This window comes from Conger conger, chromosome 8, assembly GCF_963514075.1.
Source record: "Conger conger chromosome 8, fConCon1.1, whole genome shotgun sequence".
In the NCBI taxonomy this organism is placed as follows: Eukaryota; Metazoa; Chordata; class Actinopteri; order Anguilliformes; family Congridae; genus Conger; species Conger conger.
Genome location: NC_083767.1, coordinates 34,388,499 through 34,407,629, shown reverse-complemented (window position 1 = coordinate 34,407,629; position 19,131 = coordinate 34,388,499). Strand labels below are relative to the sequence as shown.

At 42.3% G+C, this 19,131-nt stretch overlaps 1 protein-coding gene across 1 annotated transcript in view; it reads right to left on the bottom strand.

Moving 5' to 3' along the window:
* Positions 1-19,131, bottom strand: part of LOC133135871 (collagen alpha-1(XXV) chain-like) — an 84,716-nt gene that overhangs the window by 35,084 nt on the left and 30,501 nt on the right. The window contains exons 8-13 of the mRNA XM_061253191.1: positions 17,026-17,070; positions 16,150-16,176; positions 14,868-14,912; positions 5,851-5,883; positions 5,451-5,486; positions 1,465-1,509 (exon numbers count right to left, since the gene is read on the bottom strand). Coding sequence (XP_061109175.1) covers positions 1,465-1,509; positions 5,451-5,486; positions 5,851-5,883; positions 14,868-14,912; positions 16,150-16,176; positions 17,026-17,070 — 231 coding nt within the window. The remainder of the gene's footprint in view (positions 1-1,464; positions 1,510-5,450; positions 5,487-5,850; positions 5,884-14,867; positions 14,913-16,149; positions 16,177-17,025; positions 17,071-19,131) is intronic.

The following is a 19,131-nucleotide window of genomic DNA, read 5'->3' as shown; positions in this document are numbered from 1 at the left end:
CAGGTTACAAGCGAGCAGAAGGAGCAGGCAAGTAAATCCAAGACAGCAACAGCCTTTTTTCATGCCTGTTAGATCTTTGAGCGGAAAAAGCATTGCAGGTGAGCATCTTGTGAGCACAACATAGCAGACCAGGGACAAATATGTAATTGTTTTGGATTTAAATACTTTTCTCTGCTTGACTGATCTTGAGTCAACCAAGAGGACTAGAAGGTGGGGTTTGCACTTTTTGAGAGTATTTCAATCCACCAGACCAGTGTAGATAAGTATTTGAATCCAAAACATTTACGTATTTGACCAAAGTGTACAACATTGCACATTTATATAAATGCATTTAGCCACATGATAAACCTGACAAAGAGTCTATGGGATCAAAATACTGTCAGTTTTACACAATAGAGATATCAGAGTTTATGAGTGTAAAGAGCTTTACTTTTATTTCGCAAAAATTGTTAATCACAATGAAGTTTAATGAGTGGGAAAAGGTAGCTGTCCATAACCTCTATTGGATTTTCCATATTTATGCAGAAAGTCACATAGATCTGTACCACCATTTGACATAATTCCTAAAATTCACTCACAAAATGGACTGCTTAAGATACGCCTGTCATCCTCACTTTAACAGAGGTTCACCGGAAACACACGCTTTCTTCCAGCACGTGGACCTTCAAGTCACTGCATCCAGGCTCTACGCTCATGAACCCTTCCTAATACGAGCTCAGACAAGCGCCAATTATGATGCCCTCATTGTAGCTAACAAACAGCACCTGGGGCTGTTACCACTAAAGGTCAGACCAGACTACACCTGGTGACGCTTCTCAATGTTCTAAAACTTGCATCCTGCAATTCGACAAGTTGAATCGCCTACAACAGCAAGCGCCGCCATCAGACATGAATCAGTACAAATCTTTGGTCTGAACTGGGCTTAACAGCCAGCTGATACAATGCCTCACAGAGGCACTGAAGAGTTGAACCTGCTCTGGGGAGGGCATGAAGAGGGGGAGCGGAGTTGGTGGAAAACAGAGAGAGGAAGAGAGATGGAAAGAGAGTGGTTGATAGAGAGTTGAGATGGGTAGAGAGGGAAAATGTAAGGAGGGAGGGCCAGTTTGAGAATTGAGCTGGTGAAGCTGGTCATAAGCTGGTTGAGCTGGGTATAAGCTGGTCCACCAGCTAGTACTGGCAGCTTGTCTGAGCTGGTAGTTGGTCAACCAGCAACCAGGTCTCAAAACAGCTTGAGCTGGTCAAACCATGTCAAGCTGGGAGCTAGTCTGAACTGGTCAACTAGCTACCAGCTGTTTAAAACCTAGCTTGAGCTGTTTTTTCAGCAGGTGAGACAGGAAAGAAGTGATATAAGGAGCCAGAGAGAGAGAGAAGAGATGGAACAGTGTGAGAGAGAAGAGACACCGGGACAAAGAGAATGGGAGAGAAATTTAGAGGGGAAGAGGGTAAAGACACAGTTGTGTTTACCTTTATCCCGGGAAGTCCAGGCAGCCCTGGAAGTCCTGGCTCTCCCTACACAGAAAAGCATCACAGAGGGACATATTACCAGGACGCTTTGGAGCAGGGATCTCTAACTCCAGTCCTGGAGAGGTCAAATTACAGGGAGCTCTAGAGCAGGGATATCCAACTCCAGTCCCGGAGAGGTCAAATTACAAGGAGCTCTAGAGCAGGGATCTCAAACTCCAGTCCTGGAGAGGTCAAATGACAAGGAGCTCTAGAGCAGGGATCTCAAACTCCAGTCCTGGAGAGGTGAAATTACAAGGAGCTCTAGAGCAGAGATCTCAATCTCCAGTCCTGGAGAGGTCAAATTACAAGGAGCTCTAGAGCAGGGATCTCAAACTCCAGTCCTGGAGAGCTCAAATTACAAGGAGCTCTAGAGCAGGGATCTCAATCTCCAGTCCTGAAGAGGTCAAATTACAGGGAACGCTAGAGCAGGGATCTCAAACTCCAGTCCAAGATAATTAGTCCCTCCATTTCCAAGGATACTAAGATAGGGACTGCACATTGGTACATACCCTTTTCACATAGAAACCAGAGAGGAGCTCTCCACCAACCACATGGTAATTTGTTGCAGCAAATGCAGCAAAATCAGCGAAGTAGTCAGTGGACTAACCAATCACTGTCAGGTTGTTGCATTTCTTCTTACCAACATACCGTGTGAGTGTATGAACTCTCCTCTGGTTTCTATGTGAAAGTATCCACATTCCTAATGATTTAAAGGAAGCCACACTCTTTCCTCAACAAAACGGGACATGGGGAGGGTGCCCTAACTAAGGGGTGACGCTCACTCCCTAAAAATATGCAGGGGAGTCAGCACCTTCCCTTACAGAATCCAGCAGAACGACATTCGGGCCAGTACCCTGAGCTTAAATTGAATGTACTTCACTGGAATATTCACTAAAAAAGGAGGAACCTTCACTCCCAGCTCCCATTATAAAATATATATAGTTGCGCAGCTGTGACAGTGATGTAATTGTGATAATGATGACGTAACGATGACAATGAAAACAAAGAAAGACATTCATAAAAATATGATCAAGATGCCATGAAGCTGTATGGTGTTCACTTTCTAAAAGGTTAGGCAGCCATTAATAAAAAAAGCTCAAAACGACATAGCAAGTAGCAGTAGTCTGGGTGCAGTATGAAGCATTATGAGGCATGGTATTTGGTATTTCAGAACATCAAAGCTGTAACTTCCGCTGAGGTGTTTTACTTAATCTATTAACAATAAGACTCCATTTTAGCACAGCTACATGACCATCTCACATGAATTAATTCACCCCACAGCTGTGGAGAAAACTGAACTGTATTTCTCAAATGGAATGAGACAATATGAACCCTAAACCTGAGGATTGTGCCAGACACAGAAATATAAAATGTAGAAATGTGTCTTACTGCATAAACAATAAAAAACTAAACCGACAATGACATTAAACTGAGATGACAAAAGTAATATCATGCACAATTGAATCTCTTAAAAACGGAATGGGCATTCAACCATAATCCATGATCTGTTAGAGTTTGAAAAACATTTAAAAATGGAACAAAACAGCCAGAGTGCATCTGCTATTTCTGCATTTCTGCTTGCATTTTTCAGAGCACATAGTTAAACTGTGAACTATAAATACCATGAATGGAGCCTATACCTCAAATCAAAATGGTTTCTTCTGGAAAGCTGGCTAAAAACCGTACACTCAGAGGATGATAGCTTTTGAATGGGATTCTGGATATCAACACAGATGCAATGACAGACCTGTGGTGAAGGACCTTTAAACCGCATTCACACTCTCACTGAGGTGCACCGAGGCCGGTGGCTCGATGCTTTTTAGATCAAGAGTGCTGGTCTATTTTAGGATTTCCAAATTCAGCTCTTAATTATGATATGAGATCCAACTTGTAACATTTTTCATAAAGTTGTGTGATATAGCTGAAAAGTGCACACACATTCTAGGCCCATATTGGAATCATCCATTACTGTTCAGTAAAGTAAAGTCAGAATAATTGGTTGAGAACAAAAAAAATAGCAAATGCAAATGCGGTCCCTCCAGGATTACCCCCCAATTTAAAATGGGTGAGAATTCAATAATTGGGTGTGGCTCTTTGGTATAAAATGTGATTAATGGGGCTTGTCTTGGGGTAGCCATTTCCTCACTGCTGGAAGAAAACTACGGTGGCCATTTTAAATGGTCAAACAACCGTGGAAACTCACTCTTAACTCTGTGACTCAAAAGGGCTTAGTGAGAAAAAACTCATATGTTATAGGAATAATTTTGCTAAAAACTAAAAATGATATTATAGAGTATAGAAGTATAGAATTATAAATAAACATGTTTTTTTGCAAAGGGGCTGGAGACAATTCAAGCAATGTTTGAAGTAAAACAAATCAGTCTGTAAATAAAAAAGCATGTTAGTAAGCTTCCCACTCTTCTGCTGTGCAGGCATTCAGCCAATATACTATTCACCCTCCCCACAGTCACACAGTCACCTTGATGGAAATAAAAATATTGCAATATGACATGATAAAATATAACATCAAGGTATTGCAAGGCTTCGATATATGACAAATATACACATTATTGTGACTTTTCCACAAGGGGATCAATTAATTGAGCAGTTGGTCAAAGTTTGCCTTGTATAGTTCTGAAAAAAGCTGGAATTGAAGGAAAGTGTTGGTCTGGACAAGTATTTGTTCTGAAATCTGATTGGTCTGCACTGCCAAGATACAGCCAATAAGTTTTCAGTTCTTCATATCGGCATATTGCTTCTTGCCACTTTGAATGCCCCTTTCTCTTCCAGTTTGGTATTCACAGTCATATTCACCAGCTTGCACTCATTAAAGGTACAATAGGTAGTCAAGAGAGAAATTGCAGCAACAAACACCCTCAAACCACAACACAGTCCCCCTTCTCTGTGAATGTGGACGTTGTGTACCCCTCCCCCCACGCGACTGGCTGTGGCAATTACAACTAATTTTCAACCACGGAGCTTGAATTATTGTCAGCTATACAATGTTTTGGTAGAGTGTCGGTCTGTCAACTGTATATTTTCACACCCGAATTTTAGGACTATAAACACAGGCAGAGGGTGAGTCAACATGTCAGTGAGCCTTTTTCAACGATAGGAAGGGATTTACAATGGTATTGTAACAATGTTTTAAAACAAAAATCTTTGATATTGTACCTTTAATGCAACCCATTACCAAATTAGGAGGGTGTATAGATATGAGAAGCATGCACTCTCTTATGGAACACACAGCGTTAAGCCACTGCTGCTTTACAAACGGCAGTCCAGCTTGTACAGACATGAGCTACAGGAAGACACTCCATGTGAGGTATTAGGAAGCAGACCACCTGAATGAGTGCGTTAAGAAATTAAAATGTAGTTAAAAAATATAGCTACAACAAATATCGAGCTTGCTGTATACTTCCACTTGTGGACAAGCTCTTTTACAGTTCTGGGAAAACTCCGTCGCTGTTTTCAGCCGCCGTTAATTTAACAGAATTAAGAAGCCGAAGGTTAATCACAAAGATGTATGGTATCCTACCTGGCGAAGGATACATGCATGCATGCCTTCAAAATTGTCCAAATGAAGGCACCGTAGAAGGCATCATTTTTGCAAACTTTCGAATGGGACGGGCCACGATGCCTTCCTGCCTTAGAATACTGCCTAGGCAGCATTTTTGCGGATTCAGACGCAGTCATGGTCCTACTGGCTCAATCAATGGCCTTTACAACCACCAATTATGCTGCTGGCCAGAGTTGGCACGAGTACAGCTTTGACACTTTTACCATACCCCAGTAGCCCCAAATTCTGTTGTTTTACAGAGATCTTAAAGCTGATATATGTCAAGACAAATACTGTCGCTGTGAGAAACACGGAGCTGTGGTAAAGCTCCACTGAACTGTAGGCAGGGGGCTGCAACTGAAGTTCTGCTCCTGGACTGTAGCTTTACCTTCTGACCTCCTTTGCCTGACTCGCCCGGCTCGCCCTGTGGAAAGGGAGGGGGCGAGAGAGTGAGAGAGCGAGAGAAAGAGAGTGAGGGGGGAAGGAGAGAGAGCGAGAGAGGGAGAGAAAGAGAGTGAGGGGGAGCGAGAAAGAGAGCAAGAGAAAGAGGGTGAACGAGGTTGAGCATCTCACATTGTGCCAAAGGGAATACTCAAAATATTGACTCAAAGGAATACATTTGACCTAAAAATTTTGGCTCAACAATTATATGCAGTCATCAAAGAGTTGCAGTTCTTATTTTGTCTTCATGAACAGTTTTGTGCTCTCAGCAAAGTGGTTGGTGAAGAAAGGAAAATAAAGCCACCGGGTCATTAGAGAACCTTCCAGAAACATCCGAGGTAACCCACCTTGATGCCAGCTGCAGATGATCCCGCATCTCCCTGTCCAACAAAACAAAATAACATCTTTAGGGCATCCCCTCATCACAAGATCACAGAAGTCACCCTGCACCCGTTTCCCCTCCTCGCTCAGTGCCAGATTACACAAAGTTTAATAACCCGATGTATAAAAGGAAGCACCTGCACTATGATTTCACGCTGAATAAAGACGCTTTCATTTTTCTGCGAAGCAACACGTGGTGCGAACAGAAATTCGAACCCGCATCTCCGCCGGGTCAAATGACAGCTGAGAGAGCACCAGTGCAGTGCGCAGGTGAACCTTGATTTATAATTATATATGAAATTGATACACGGCTGGTGCAACTGACACAACCGTCATTTCATTTCTCGCTGTCCAAATATGAAAGATATAATACATATACATAGAACGATATAGTGAACTCTTAGTGTCCCTAGTTTCGTAATACACAAGTTATGTACTCTGACAAGTACACCACCATAATCTGAGCCAACACCAGGTTTGGCGAGACAGAGTCATTGGGCCTCATGCAGGAACCACTTGTACAAACAGATCTGTTCTTAAATCGTGAAAAAAATTCATTTAAGAGAACTTGCCGCATTCAGCAATTGTCTGGTTTTTTTATTATTTTTTATTAGGTAGGAACAAAATTTACGAGTGATCCCGATGTGTTGTATGAACCATGTAAACAATACATTCATTTTCTATGGAGAGGCTTTCTAGACATGTGAATGCAGCTCACCTGGCCCACAGAAGTCAAACTTTCAAACTAGGCATTGCAGATCAAATATGAATCAAGATTCAGCAACTGCATATTTTGCCTCAAATGTTTTCAGAAACATATTTCAGTGGACTGTTCAGGAGGAATAAGAGAAGGTTTTTCAACGGTCCACCATATTCTTATGTTTTGCCAAAACCGATGAGCCGCAGTTTAACTAATCAGGTGAGGACTACGTGGTAGACTACGTGCCTTGATCACGTTAATCCCACTGGCCATCTATCTGACTGAATTCACCTACAGTATTGTATAAATTGTATTATAAGGGACAACTTCTTTCAGGACAGTTTTCTGAAGTTATGAACATTTGTTGAATCCGACGAGGCACAAGCCCTTAATACTTAAAAAATAAAGAAAAATGTACAATAACTATTCTTGCATGAGGCCCATTATTTATTCAACTAGCACCCCCGGTGTAACAAGATTTATTCAGTGCATTTAATAACTCAGTAATACTGACATTGTACACATTCAGTGCATATGAACTGATAGCTGCCACTCAATGTAGGTACTGTATGCAACATATAAGAAAATACTGAAGCCAGCTTTTATAGATAACAGGCAAGAGGCTAGGCTGAAACGAAAATATAATCTGGGAGGACAAGCGTGGAGCTTGCTACAGCAGTAATACGCGTGACCCGAGGTAAGAATTGTGTACGTGACACGAAGCAGACTCCGAAACAATGGCACTCCTGCAAAAACGCCAGCGGCCAGCGCGCTGACGACGAACAAGCTAGCCCCAGCTGCGAGAAAGTAGCTCGAGACCCACTTGGAGTCGCCCTGCTGCTATGACGAATCATGCGTTCCATTCCGGAGCGCTCGTTCGGCTCTGGAACATGTCAGACCCGTGACAGTTCGGTCAGACGGCACCAAAAAACAGGCTTCGGTTTAGCAGACCCCGGTCGTTGCGCACAAAGTACCTCACATGCCCCGAGCACACCCGTCTGTACGCTGCACGCAGACAGCTTTCAGACAGACAGCCTGGCAGAGTCGCGTTCGTGAGGACACAAATTCAATTAATTCCAATTCGATTTGATTCGACTCAGTTTAATTTCATTTGATTCACTCAGATTTGGTTCAATTCAATTTGACTGGAATCGATTGAATTTGACATTACTCTTTACCAATGGGAAAATTCAATTGGACTTTTTTGTAGCAACACCAGACGGAGGCATAGAGGCATAAAAGCCCGAGAAGAATGAAAGAGCTCAAAGCAGGCTCTTAAAAGGACATTACACAGCTCTAACAAATAAATACAGTCAAATAAAGGCACAGATGAAACCATTTAACACCTATAAGTTTTAAACCTATTGCAGTTAAACTGGGGCTCGAGGGGCCTTTTTACGCTGATCCATCTGTCTCATTTTCTGTTTCTCTTTGCCCTGGGCTTGCAGTTGCTGAGTACCATAGCTTTCGATGGAAAGTTATACTGTGATACCACTTCACCCCCAGCTGGGATGAAAACTGCACAAACCACAGCAGCCCAAGACAGCTGGTAAATGAGATAAAAAAAGCTCTCTTTTTTATTGAAAGTAATATTCAGCTAGAGGTTTAGTAATATGAGGGTGAAGACTCATGGACTCGTGGAAAAATGGGGTGGGGGTTGTGGAGGGGGGTAATATTCAGCTAGAGGTTTAGTGATATGGGGGAGTGGGTTGTGGATCATATCTGACTCACGGGAAAGAGGGGGTGTTGTGGGGAAAGGGCTATAACACTCAGCTGGAAGTTTGTGTTGAAGTGGGGAGGCTTTACTGAAATGCACCATCATGATGTATGGAAAGTTATACTGTGGGACAACTTTACCCCCAGCTGCCCAAAACTGCCCAAACTACAGCAGCCTTAGGCAGCGCGGGGGGGGGGGGGGGGGGGGTTTGGGAGGTGAATCAGATCGCCTTTAACATTGAGCTAGAGGTTTAATGCTTCTGATTTCGTGGTCGCAGTTCACATACACCCTGTGCTTAGAAGTTGTGAAGGAATGTGTTCCTCTGCTTTAATAGGCGTCATTAGCATGCACAGACACAATCCGTGTTTAATTGAGCTTTTTCTGCGCCGCCAATAAACTGTACTGGAATTCGGTTACCCCCTCCCCCCCTTTTCTTTTGCCTGTCGTTATATTTTTATACAGATGTTTTCACAACTTATCGCTAGCTTGTTATGTGATTAATAAGTGCTTGCTAGCTCGGATTCCTCGCTCCGTGGGAAAGGAATTTACACACAAGAGGAATTCACACTTCAGCGTGCGATTTTTGTCTTCAGGCACTTTGAACCACAGGAGGTCCTAGTGGATGATTTACAGTGGGAGATCAATAGATGAGCTGATTTTGAAAGTTGCAAGTAGTCAACTTTAATGCTTCCAGTTCTTTTTTTTCTTTTTATTTGAGAAACATTCAATCCAATCTTCCTGAAATGGGCCGTAAAATAGTCTTTCAAGTAATCGATTCATAAAATAAGTAATGCTTTCAGTGTTTCAGTAAAACCACGCCAAGTCTCCCTAGATCATATACTTTATGTGCTAATCCGTAATCTTAACAGACTGCAATGTGTAGCAATCAGATAAAAAATTGACCAAACTACTGGGTTTATTAATCACAACCCCCCAAATATTTAATGCTGATCGGTGCAAATTTTTGATACTGAAGACTTCAAAGTGAAAGTGTTCACCTGCTGGATTCTGTAAATAAGTCACAGAACTTTTGGTAGTGACATTACTGTTTACCAGTTCATCATATTTGTCTGCCTCACAAGCTATACACAAAGCCACTACCTTGAACTGAAGCTTTTTATGGGTCTTATGATGGCTTCCACAATGCGTCTGACTGAGAAATGTATCAGATACCATGGGACTCATTTCATCATAATAATGGATGAAAGTAAAAAAGGGTAAAGAATATTCAGCCTCATACAAGAGCATTTCGTGCCACCTTGGATTCAACAAACACACCTAACTTCAGATTACGATTTTTACGACAGGTCGGGACCACTTTGTTGTTGTTTCTACCCAAGAAAAAAATCTAAATAAGAGAAAATTGGTGAATGTGCCAACTTATCTTAAATGAGTCATACAACTGGCTGAACAACATTAAACCAGTTGTATGACATCTGTTTGTATGAGTGGTTCCTACATGAGGCCTAATGTCACAGAGAAAAAGAAAGCCTAACACTCATCTCTCGAAAAAAGTACTTGTATTTATTGGACAAGAGAAATCAAGTTTCAGCTACTGGTTTCATTCAAAGGTTGTACAGGGAACAGCATCAGAGAATAGACCCATCTGTTTTATGACTAGTGTCATCGTCAAAGCAAACGGTAGATTTCTGTTTAATCTAACAAGTTTTGCCCAATCTAACAAACCTTCAAAATGACAGTCATATGACGTCTCAAGGAATTGCAATCCTTGATTGGCGACAGAGTGAAAACTCACAGTAGTGCAAGTAACACAGCTAACCAAAACATACACTAAACAGAGCCAGTGGATTAAAGACTACTGACATTGACAGCCACGAGAGCCTCGGCACATGCAAAATCAATCAAGACAAGGACGGCCGAAAGGTTCACAAGCATCCTTTTATATGTCGATTCAACTTCTTTCGAAGACTGTCTTCCAGACTGAGAGATGAGATCTGTCCAATGACAGAAACAGACTGGACAATTTGTAATGGATATAGTGACATCATCTGATCACCATGGGAACGGGACCATTGTCATAGCGCTACCTTCACAGGAGCCGGCTTAAGGAGGGAGATAAAAAGGGGGGAGAAACGTCAGATCGACGTCCAACAGATCAAGGAGGGCATCTCTCTGAGGAAATAACGTAACCCTTTGTGTGGTTGAGGGTTTGGAGGGTTTGAATTCCCTGCAATGGCACCTTCTGAGCAGCGATCCTGTTAACCTACCTGCTTTCACCCTGTCTTAATCAGACCTGGGACAAATAGGTCATTGTTTTGTATTCAAATACTTTTTAGTGCTTGATTGATGTTACGTGGCACAACTGAGCCAACCAAGAGGACCAGAAAGCAGTGTTTGCACTTTTTTAGAGTATTTTGTAGGTTCCAATACACCAGACAAGCTCAGTTAAGTGTAGAAAATGACTTCAGTCCAAAACAATGAGGTATTTGACCAGGTCTGGTCTGAATAAAGAAATAAAAATACAAAATGGAAGGTGGACTGTTTGCTCTTATACAAATAGCATGGACAACCTGGGCTGGATGGATATTTATGCAGTGAATTAGCACCGTAACGATTCCAGGGAGGGTGAGCCATAAGATCTTCCAGTACCCTGCCAGCATTTGAGGAGAACCATTCCCGTGGGTTCGCCTCACCATCAGCCCAGCTCTAACAATGTTTTTTTACGGAGAAACACTAGCTGTAATGCCTTTGAGATGATACAGGGCACTGAGTTGATGATCTGTGGCTAAATGACTCAGACAAGACTGTGACTTCTGTGTCATGAGGCAACGTTTCGAAGAACAAGCCAAGCCCGGCCAAGGTCTCGGGACCTCAGACAACTCTAGATTCAATTTAAGCTTTCAGTTTTGCTGCATTCTGACCCTCAAACACCCATCTATCCACCTCTAAATGAGAAATTTGATCACAGTTGGATTAGAGGTGAAAGTCACAGCTAATTTCACACCCTGCTGAATATTTACACATCAGAGGAGAGTAATTGTTCTAAAGAGCTAATGTCATGGGAACACAAGTCTGGGACATTAATGTCAAAGAAAGAAACAGGAGCCAGCAACAGACTCAGGAGAGATATCAGAAGTTTTATTGGATTCGGTTTACCTCTGGCTTTGGCTGGGGGTGTCATGCTTGTACAATAAATTTTTCACTCTAAATGCAAAATCCTTTTCTTCAAAAATGAGCACATTTTAGGGCTAGACATGGCAGTAATCTCTGCCACCTTTTGCATTGTGTTTCAAAATGGAGTAATTCAGTGCAAACTGTCTTTCCAACGTTAACGATTTTATGCATTGTGATGGAAGGGAGGGAGGGAGGGAGGGAAGGAGAGGGAGACAGAGAGAGACAGACTGAGAGAGAGATGACATAATGACTTCATTTTTAACTGGCTTCTGCGGAAGCACACCACACGATACGTTCAGGTGGGTGGAAAGCCGGCCAAAAGATTTGACAAGATCATCGGGTGCAATCGACACTTTGGTGGGAAACAGAGGAGACAACGCCCAGCTTCACTTTTCAGACGGTTTCTGTCAAAACATTTCCCGTCGAATACGCCGAACCCGGGGCACACGTCCACCGCCCTTCGCTTTCTTTTTCCTTCGGTCATGCTTTCTCACTTTCCATAGCTTACCCTACCTTCAAGCCCGCTCTTCTCACACGGTTTCTGCTAGCGTCTCCCTCGTGCGACTGCCAAGCTCCTGTGCTTTTTAAATACTCCTTGCCTTCATAAAATATTTCTAAAAGCCTAGAGACTCCACTCCTCTCCAAATCGTTACTGCAATTGCACAGCAGAGTCTACAGTTTCATGCTACAGTGGACTTGTGTATTGCTGAATCACACACAAATGTCTCTTTCAATCAGTATATCGCTAACCTTCAAGGGCACATGCTATCCCCAGTCACACACTGACAAATCTCAGGGTTGAAAACAAGCAAATGGTAGAGCAAATCCCAAATTGATTTTTTTGCAACACTTCAGAATGCCAAATTGTGATCATAGAGACATCCTCTGGCAATTTTAGGACAGTGTACATTCGGGGCTGGTTTGATTAAGCTTTGTCCTGGACTAAAATTAGTTTTTTTATGAAGAATCTCCATTGAGATCACAAAAATGATGCTATTCAACTTCATGCATACTATTATTAAACTGCAGTACATACGTACATTTCAGTTTGGGTTCCGACAACAAGAAATGTGACAGCAAAACACGGAATCAAAGGGGAGAATTCTTTTTTTCCACACAAATATTGTGTGGAAATACACAAATATTTTCCTCCCACGTCTGCAGATCTACAGATACTGAATTAATTTTACAGCATTCCAGTACTCTGCCGGCATTTCAGAAGAACAATTCTTGTGGGTACACCATGTCTTTTAGAGACCCTTATTTATCTGCAGCGGCTTGGAAAGATTAAATTTTATATTATTTTTTACAAAAAATCTATACAGCTGGATATTTTTTTACTCAAGAAATTAAGGTTAAAGCACCTTGCTTAACAGCTGCACCACACCTGAGAAACGTGCCCACAACCTTTGAGTTAGAAGGCCCATTCTGTAACCATTAGACTAAACTGTTGCCACATGCACTATTAATACATAGCAAATGTTTTTTTTATGAAACAAAGACACTTGGGGCTTTCATGACCAGACTTGACACAGTGCTGAATGCGTTCTATGCTATAGGTATGTAAAATGGTCGAATGGCCTGTTCCCGTCCACAGACATTATTTTCTTCTTGCGACTCGCTTGTATGAATCCGAGACTGTTTAAATACGTATATAGAGAACACACATTTATATTGAATTAAGGCTGTGCTAATTTAAAAGCACTTATACTTCATCATTTTCAATATTGCTTTTTGGAAAAAAGGTTTAATAGGTTTCATCATATATTTTAATACAATAATAATAAATACTTCTAAATGACAACTCCCTTGATTGTGATCTGTTTTCATTATTACTTTTCAGGGCTGTGTGTGTTTTTTTGGCGCTTTTATTATTCTTTGAACGAAGGCATTTTCTCTCACCGATGTACAGGAAGTCACAAAATCCCAATCACCAAAAGGGCTTTTCATTTCCCATGATTCAACATTTTTAAATAAATCTACTTCAGCTCCTCAGATTTATAACGGTGAGGAAAATACACACGGACAGCCCTTAAAATAAAGCATTAAGTATTACCTTTCTCCTTTTGTCAGACAGTTTTCCATCAATGGAAATAGATCTTACATCTGTTTCCTGCATTACTGGACTGTGCTGGCGGCCATGTTCCATCTGAACAAGGCCGTCTGCGCGGGGAAAGTGCATCAGAGTAACTCTCCGCAAACCTGCAGTAAATTGGCGGAGACGCATTGAGCACACTCCTTTGGCAGGAGCGCTGCGGATAACCTTTTTCTACTCGGCGGTTCTGAGATGCGTACCACCTCTAGCACAGCGGTTATGGAACCAGGCTCGTAACTCAGAGGTTGGATTCCCAGATGGGGCACTCTCCTGGAAGTTCTGAGAGTTTCCCAAAGTTTTGCCACAGCTCCTGCATTCCAGCGGATAATACGAAACCTCTCTGAAATTTCTCTCAACACACCACTTTGGTTGTATTGATATATCCTCAAAATAATATGCCTCTCCTCACCTTCTGTCCATCAGTAAGCTTTATTTTGAAACACTTTAACTCATGTGTTGTCTTAAGGGTCCAAAATGACCCGCCACTCTGCTTAACAGCAGAGAAAATCCCCTAAATTATCTTTTTTAACTTGAAATTTGATGACAAAGTTTGCGATGAGTGACAGGTTGTTTCTTCATTCAAGATAGATTTTGGGTAGATCTCCAGGACAAAATAGATCTCCAGGACAAAATTATTTCATACGAGATGATTGTTTGGTCAGTAACACACACTTGTAACTGTCAGAGTAACGCAAATTCTCAGGGATCAGGCCAGTAGGTTTTCAAATGTCAAATGTTGAGGGGCTAACGCATTTCAAAGTCGTATTTGACCCCGGTGTGATCCACAAGCCTGTCCCCACCAGGCCAAGTCAAAAGGACTGTCATACCAAGGTACCATATTACATGTAAATAGCAGAGGAGGCAGAGGTCTCTAGGTCTCATGTATCTTCTTCTTGGAGACTGAATTTGACTTTACCTGGATGGACCAGGAGCAAGAAACCATTCCAAGGAGGTTGAGTTAAACCCAGGCTTTCTGTCCCAGTAATCTGAGTAACAGCCAACCCTTCCCCTTGTCAAAACACGGATAGAGCCGCAAGATGTCCCCACGATAAACCCTCTGTCTCCTGTTATTAATGTAATGAGGTGGAGCCCGGCACGATACAACCCAAATAGAGCAGATAACCAATAAAGCTTCAGAACGAGCAAACTCAGTTTAACCGTTAAGGTCATGGCAGGTTTTTTTTTTTTCAATGGGTCCTGTTTGCGTATGCCCAGGTGGCTAAGATTACGTTTTTTAGTTTAAGATTTCCTGAATGATCGCTAGTTTCCCTGTCCAACACGGTTTCAGGATCCAGAAGAGGAGTACAATTTTAGCTTGCCTTACAAAACGCCTTACCTTCTGACCAATTTCACCCTTCTGGCCATCTTCTCCCATGTCACCCTGTGAGAGAATACACAAATTAGTTTAATTTTAGTATTCAATTACAGAAACAGAGCAAACCAGTCAATACCAAGTGTAGAATGTGAAGTTAAGTCCATCAAGTGAAGTCCAGCTCAAACCCCACACAAGCCCCACACAAAATGGCCTCCAGACCAGGCAGGACTTCAGGAGGTCCCCACTTGTCCCTAAAATATTCAATTATTTTTAATGATTATATTTGATTCATTGACACATTGATTATTTAGCTGACCCTGTCATCCAGAGCTACGAATAAAACAAAGCGCATTAATTGCATTACAGTTATTTAGCTGACGCTTTCATCAGAAGTAACTTAGTTGATTTGACTAAGCAGGGCATAATGCAATGGAGCAATGTGGGGTGAAGGGCTGTGCTCAGGGCCCAACAGCTGCACAGATTTTATAGTGGCTGCACCGGGGCTTGAACCACCAGCTTTCCCAGTCCCAGACATGTACCTTAGCCACTAGGCTACATGCTGCCCCATTGCAGTCTAATATGCTAAACAATTAGATTGTTTCACTGTGTAACCCCGGTCAAAAATCATACTGCTTTTCGATGCCTGGCAACAGAGCAGAGTTCTAACCTTTGGTTATTGGGCTTTCTCAAAAACAATTCTTAAAAGAAAGATAAGGCAGGCGTGGGCTTGGTTAGTGTTTATACGGGAGACCTCTGTGGAAAACTACTTTTCTGAAGGAAGAGGTGAGGGTGGGCCAGCAAAGGGCCGAATAGCAGTACCAAGGGGACAGAGATTCAGAAGGTACCGGAATGTCAGGTCCAGACTCACTGCAGTCATTCAAGATTCAATGGCACTTTTTCAAAAGAAACAGGTGTTCTAATTTTGGTGTCCTAGCCAAACTCCCTCAAAAAACCTCTCTCTGCATTTAGCCTAGTCACAATGCCTTGCATTCGTCCCCAATTTCACTCCCCAGTTCACCACTGCTTAAGAGAACTGGGCTCTCAGTTGCCTAGGCTGGATAAATAAAGGTAAAATATAAAAATAATACAATGGACAACCTTTGTTTCTCCTCTTATGCTGTCTGAACCCTAACATTATTGCTTTGAGGAGATTGTCTACCTCTGTTACACTGCTGATTTCCCAGCTGAGAAATGGTATTAAACTGGATGAGAGGCAGGGAGGGAGGGGACAGATGGTTCTGGAAGGTTGTGTAGAGGTTGATCAAAGCAAAAGTTTGATCTTTTTAAGTGGGGGGGGGCTTACCTTTTCACCTGGTTCTCCCATTTCGCCCTGTCGGAAAAGAAAGCAGAGGTACATTACACAGAAAAAGAGGGGGGGCGGGGGTGGAATAATTGCCACAGATTAACCGGGGCTTGATCGTATCTGCGGTTTTAAAGTCGCATTAAGCGAAAACGGGAGCCTGGCATCTTGGGTTATTTTTCTCCCCCTCAGACGACCCTTGGGGATTCTACTCCTAAGCTGTTTTTTAAACACCTTTTCGATTTTTGTTTGTTTTGTTTCAATAAAAAAAAACTTCGGAAATCCAGACAAAATGTTTTACTCTGACCCAGGCAATGCGTAGGGAAGGTCATAGTGAGGTTAGTGGCTAATTACGCTGTTATTAAAACAGGCCTGAAAATGGCACCAGAGTATCATTCAGTCAGGTTTACTGTTCTGCCTCTTAATGGAGAACAACGCATGGCTGCACGTATTTTCATGCACACAATATCCGTGCCGTGGCTCGGAAACAAATTAATTTCCCTTTTGAAAACTGTGCCAGAGTGAGACATCAGCCTGTCAGCATATCATGTCTTGCATTGGGATTTTTGGCAAAATCATCTCATAAATGATGGATGGATTAAGTATGTTTACTTTTTTTTGTGGGGTTACAAGTTCTTTGTAAGGGCAGTGGTGAATTCCTGTGGAAAAAACCATGGACGGGGGGTCACGGATGTTCACAACTGACAACGATCAAACGTCTTTGATGACTTGAGGAAATATGCAATAAAAACCAGTAAAATGTAAAAACCCATTGAAGAAATGAAAAAATGAAAAACTGAGCGAGTCGTGCCAGACTATGTCATGGGGTTTTCGAGAGGTGAAAAAAAAGAAATGTGGCCATGACAACGTGGCACAAACCTTGGAGCCAGAGAGTCCATCTACTCCTGGCAAACCCGTCTCGCCCTACAGATGACACATAAGGCCTTAGCGGTTATGTTCCACAGATCACATGACAGCATGTTGGCCAATCAGCAGTCACCATGAAAATATATTTACATATGGGATCTCTAAGATACTAAGTATCACCTTTTCTGAGTAGAAAGCCCCCATGTGGTAATTGTTCCAAACTGTAATAAGTTTTTTCCAGAATAAATAAAGAATTTAAAACCTTTCTGTTCCTTAACATTTGCAGTAAATTAATTAAACTTGAAAGTCACATTTTGACTGAATCCTGCCCAAGTGTAAAAGTCATCGTCATTTCTGCAGGTTTGCGAAGCCTATCAAGGCAATACTCATAACAGCATAATCTTTAAAAACCACCACTAAAAACCACCTGCAACACCTGTGCCAGGAGTGATATAAACTATTTCTGATGCTCTTTGGCCTGTACTGACAGAAAAAAGAAATGTAAGATATGAATGAAAAGTAAACCTAGTTCATAACCTGCAGGTAGGGCACACAAAAGGTGTATCCATCAGCAGTTTGCCTTGATCTTGTGAAAGATTGAGCAAACATCAGTGTACATCGACATTCCAGTGAAGAACACCAAAAGTCCCAGACACCTTAATCTTAAGTGACAGGTCATGTCACGGCATGTAATACAGTGAAATATAAGGCAGCCACAAGTAATGCAACGGCATGTATTACATTACATTAGTGGCATTAGGCAGAAGCTCTTATCCAGTGCGTCGTAGACTTGATTAGACTAAGCAGGAGACAATCCCCCCGGGAGCAATGCAGGGTTAAGGGCCATGCTCAAGGGCCCAACGGCTGTACGGATCTTATTGTGGCTACACTGGGGATCAAAGTCATTTACCTTAACCACTACGCTACAGGCCGGCCATCATAATACAGCTTCATATAATGCAGCCACAGGTAATAGTGCAACATGTCATGTGCTACAGCTATTTCTCTTGTAGCACAACTGAGTCCTGAGGAGGACCCAACATCCCTGCGTGTTACCTCAGCTGCTCTTGGAAAACTACGCCCATAAGAAAGCAAAATTCAACGCGCAGATTGTATTTCTGCCCGCTCTCAATCACCCCGGTTAAGTGGGGGGCATTATTTCAGCAGTCGCATAATAAATCGGATCATATTTCTATTTACTGAAAAAGGCAGATAATGGCGGCAGTTACATGGATCCCAGCTTCTACATGGCGAAAGCTGGAGTTACAGTGTAAAGACTGCGGTCCGGGGGCCAGTCGTGCGTCAAATGAAGGGGAGCCTACGGCGCATTACACAATGAGCTTCTGGCTGAAGACATGGACCGGCTTCACAGGAGCCTCCACAGCCAAACAAGCCCAGTCCAGAGCCGAACTTTCCACATGAATAACGTCCACACACCATAACTGATCTGTTTTATAGCAGGAACCGGCTGCATCCCGGATCAGTTTCACAAAGAGCTGGCACCCACGCCTCCCAACACAAGCACAGACAGGGGATGGGGGGTGGCTCTTTTCTTTTTTTTTGGTTATTTCCAAAAGTGAGGAAATGGCTCTTGACTTAAGACCGGTATCTGTTTTCCATCAGCCGAACGTTTTTTTTAGATCCTTCTGTACCTCCATCTCTTTCTGTATTTATGGAGACAGCAGTGAGAGCATGAGTTTATATCATTGCTATTCTCATGTTTGGTTGAAGCTGACAGTGAGAGAGAGTGATAATAAAAAAACGCTTTCTTGTATCCGATCTATTTACAGCTTGTATTAATAGATATATTCATGTAAACATTTTGTTTGACTACAGGTAGAGTTTCGCCTCTGGTTTTGAGAGAAACTTCACTGGCATTAGCAGTGTGAAAAGGAGTGAGGTTGAGTCTGAACTTGGACACATGTGGTTACTGCATTAGGAATAGGGACCTTGGAGCTTTTCCTATAAAAATGATTAGAGAAATGATAATGGGTGTTAGATTTCAGATAGGAAATGACTGGCTCCTTTTCCTGGGGCACGGGGGTGCCTAAAGTGAGGCTAATCGGACAGATGGATCATGGCACGGTGTTATCCATCTGTCTGTGGGCACAATCTGAT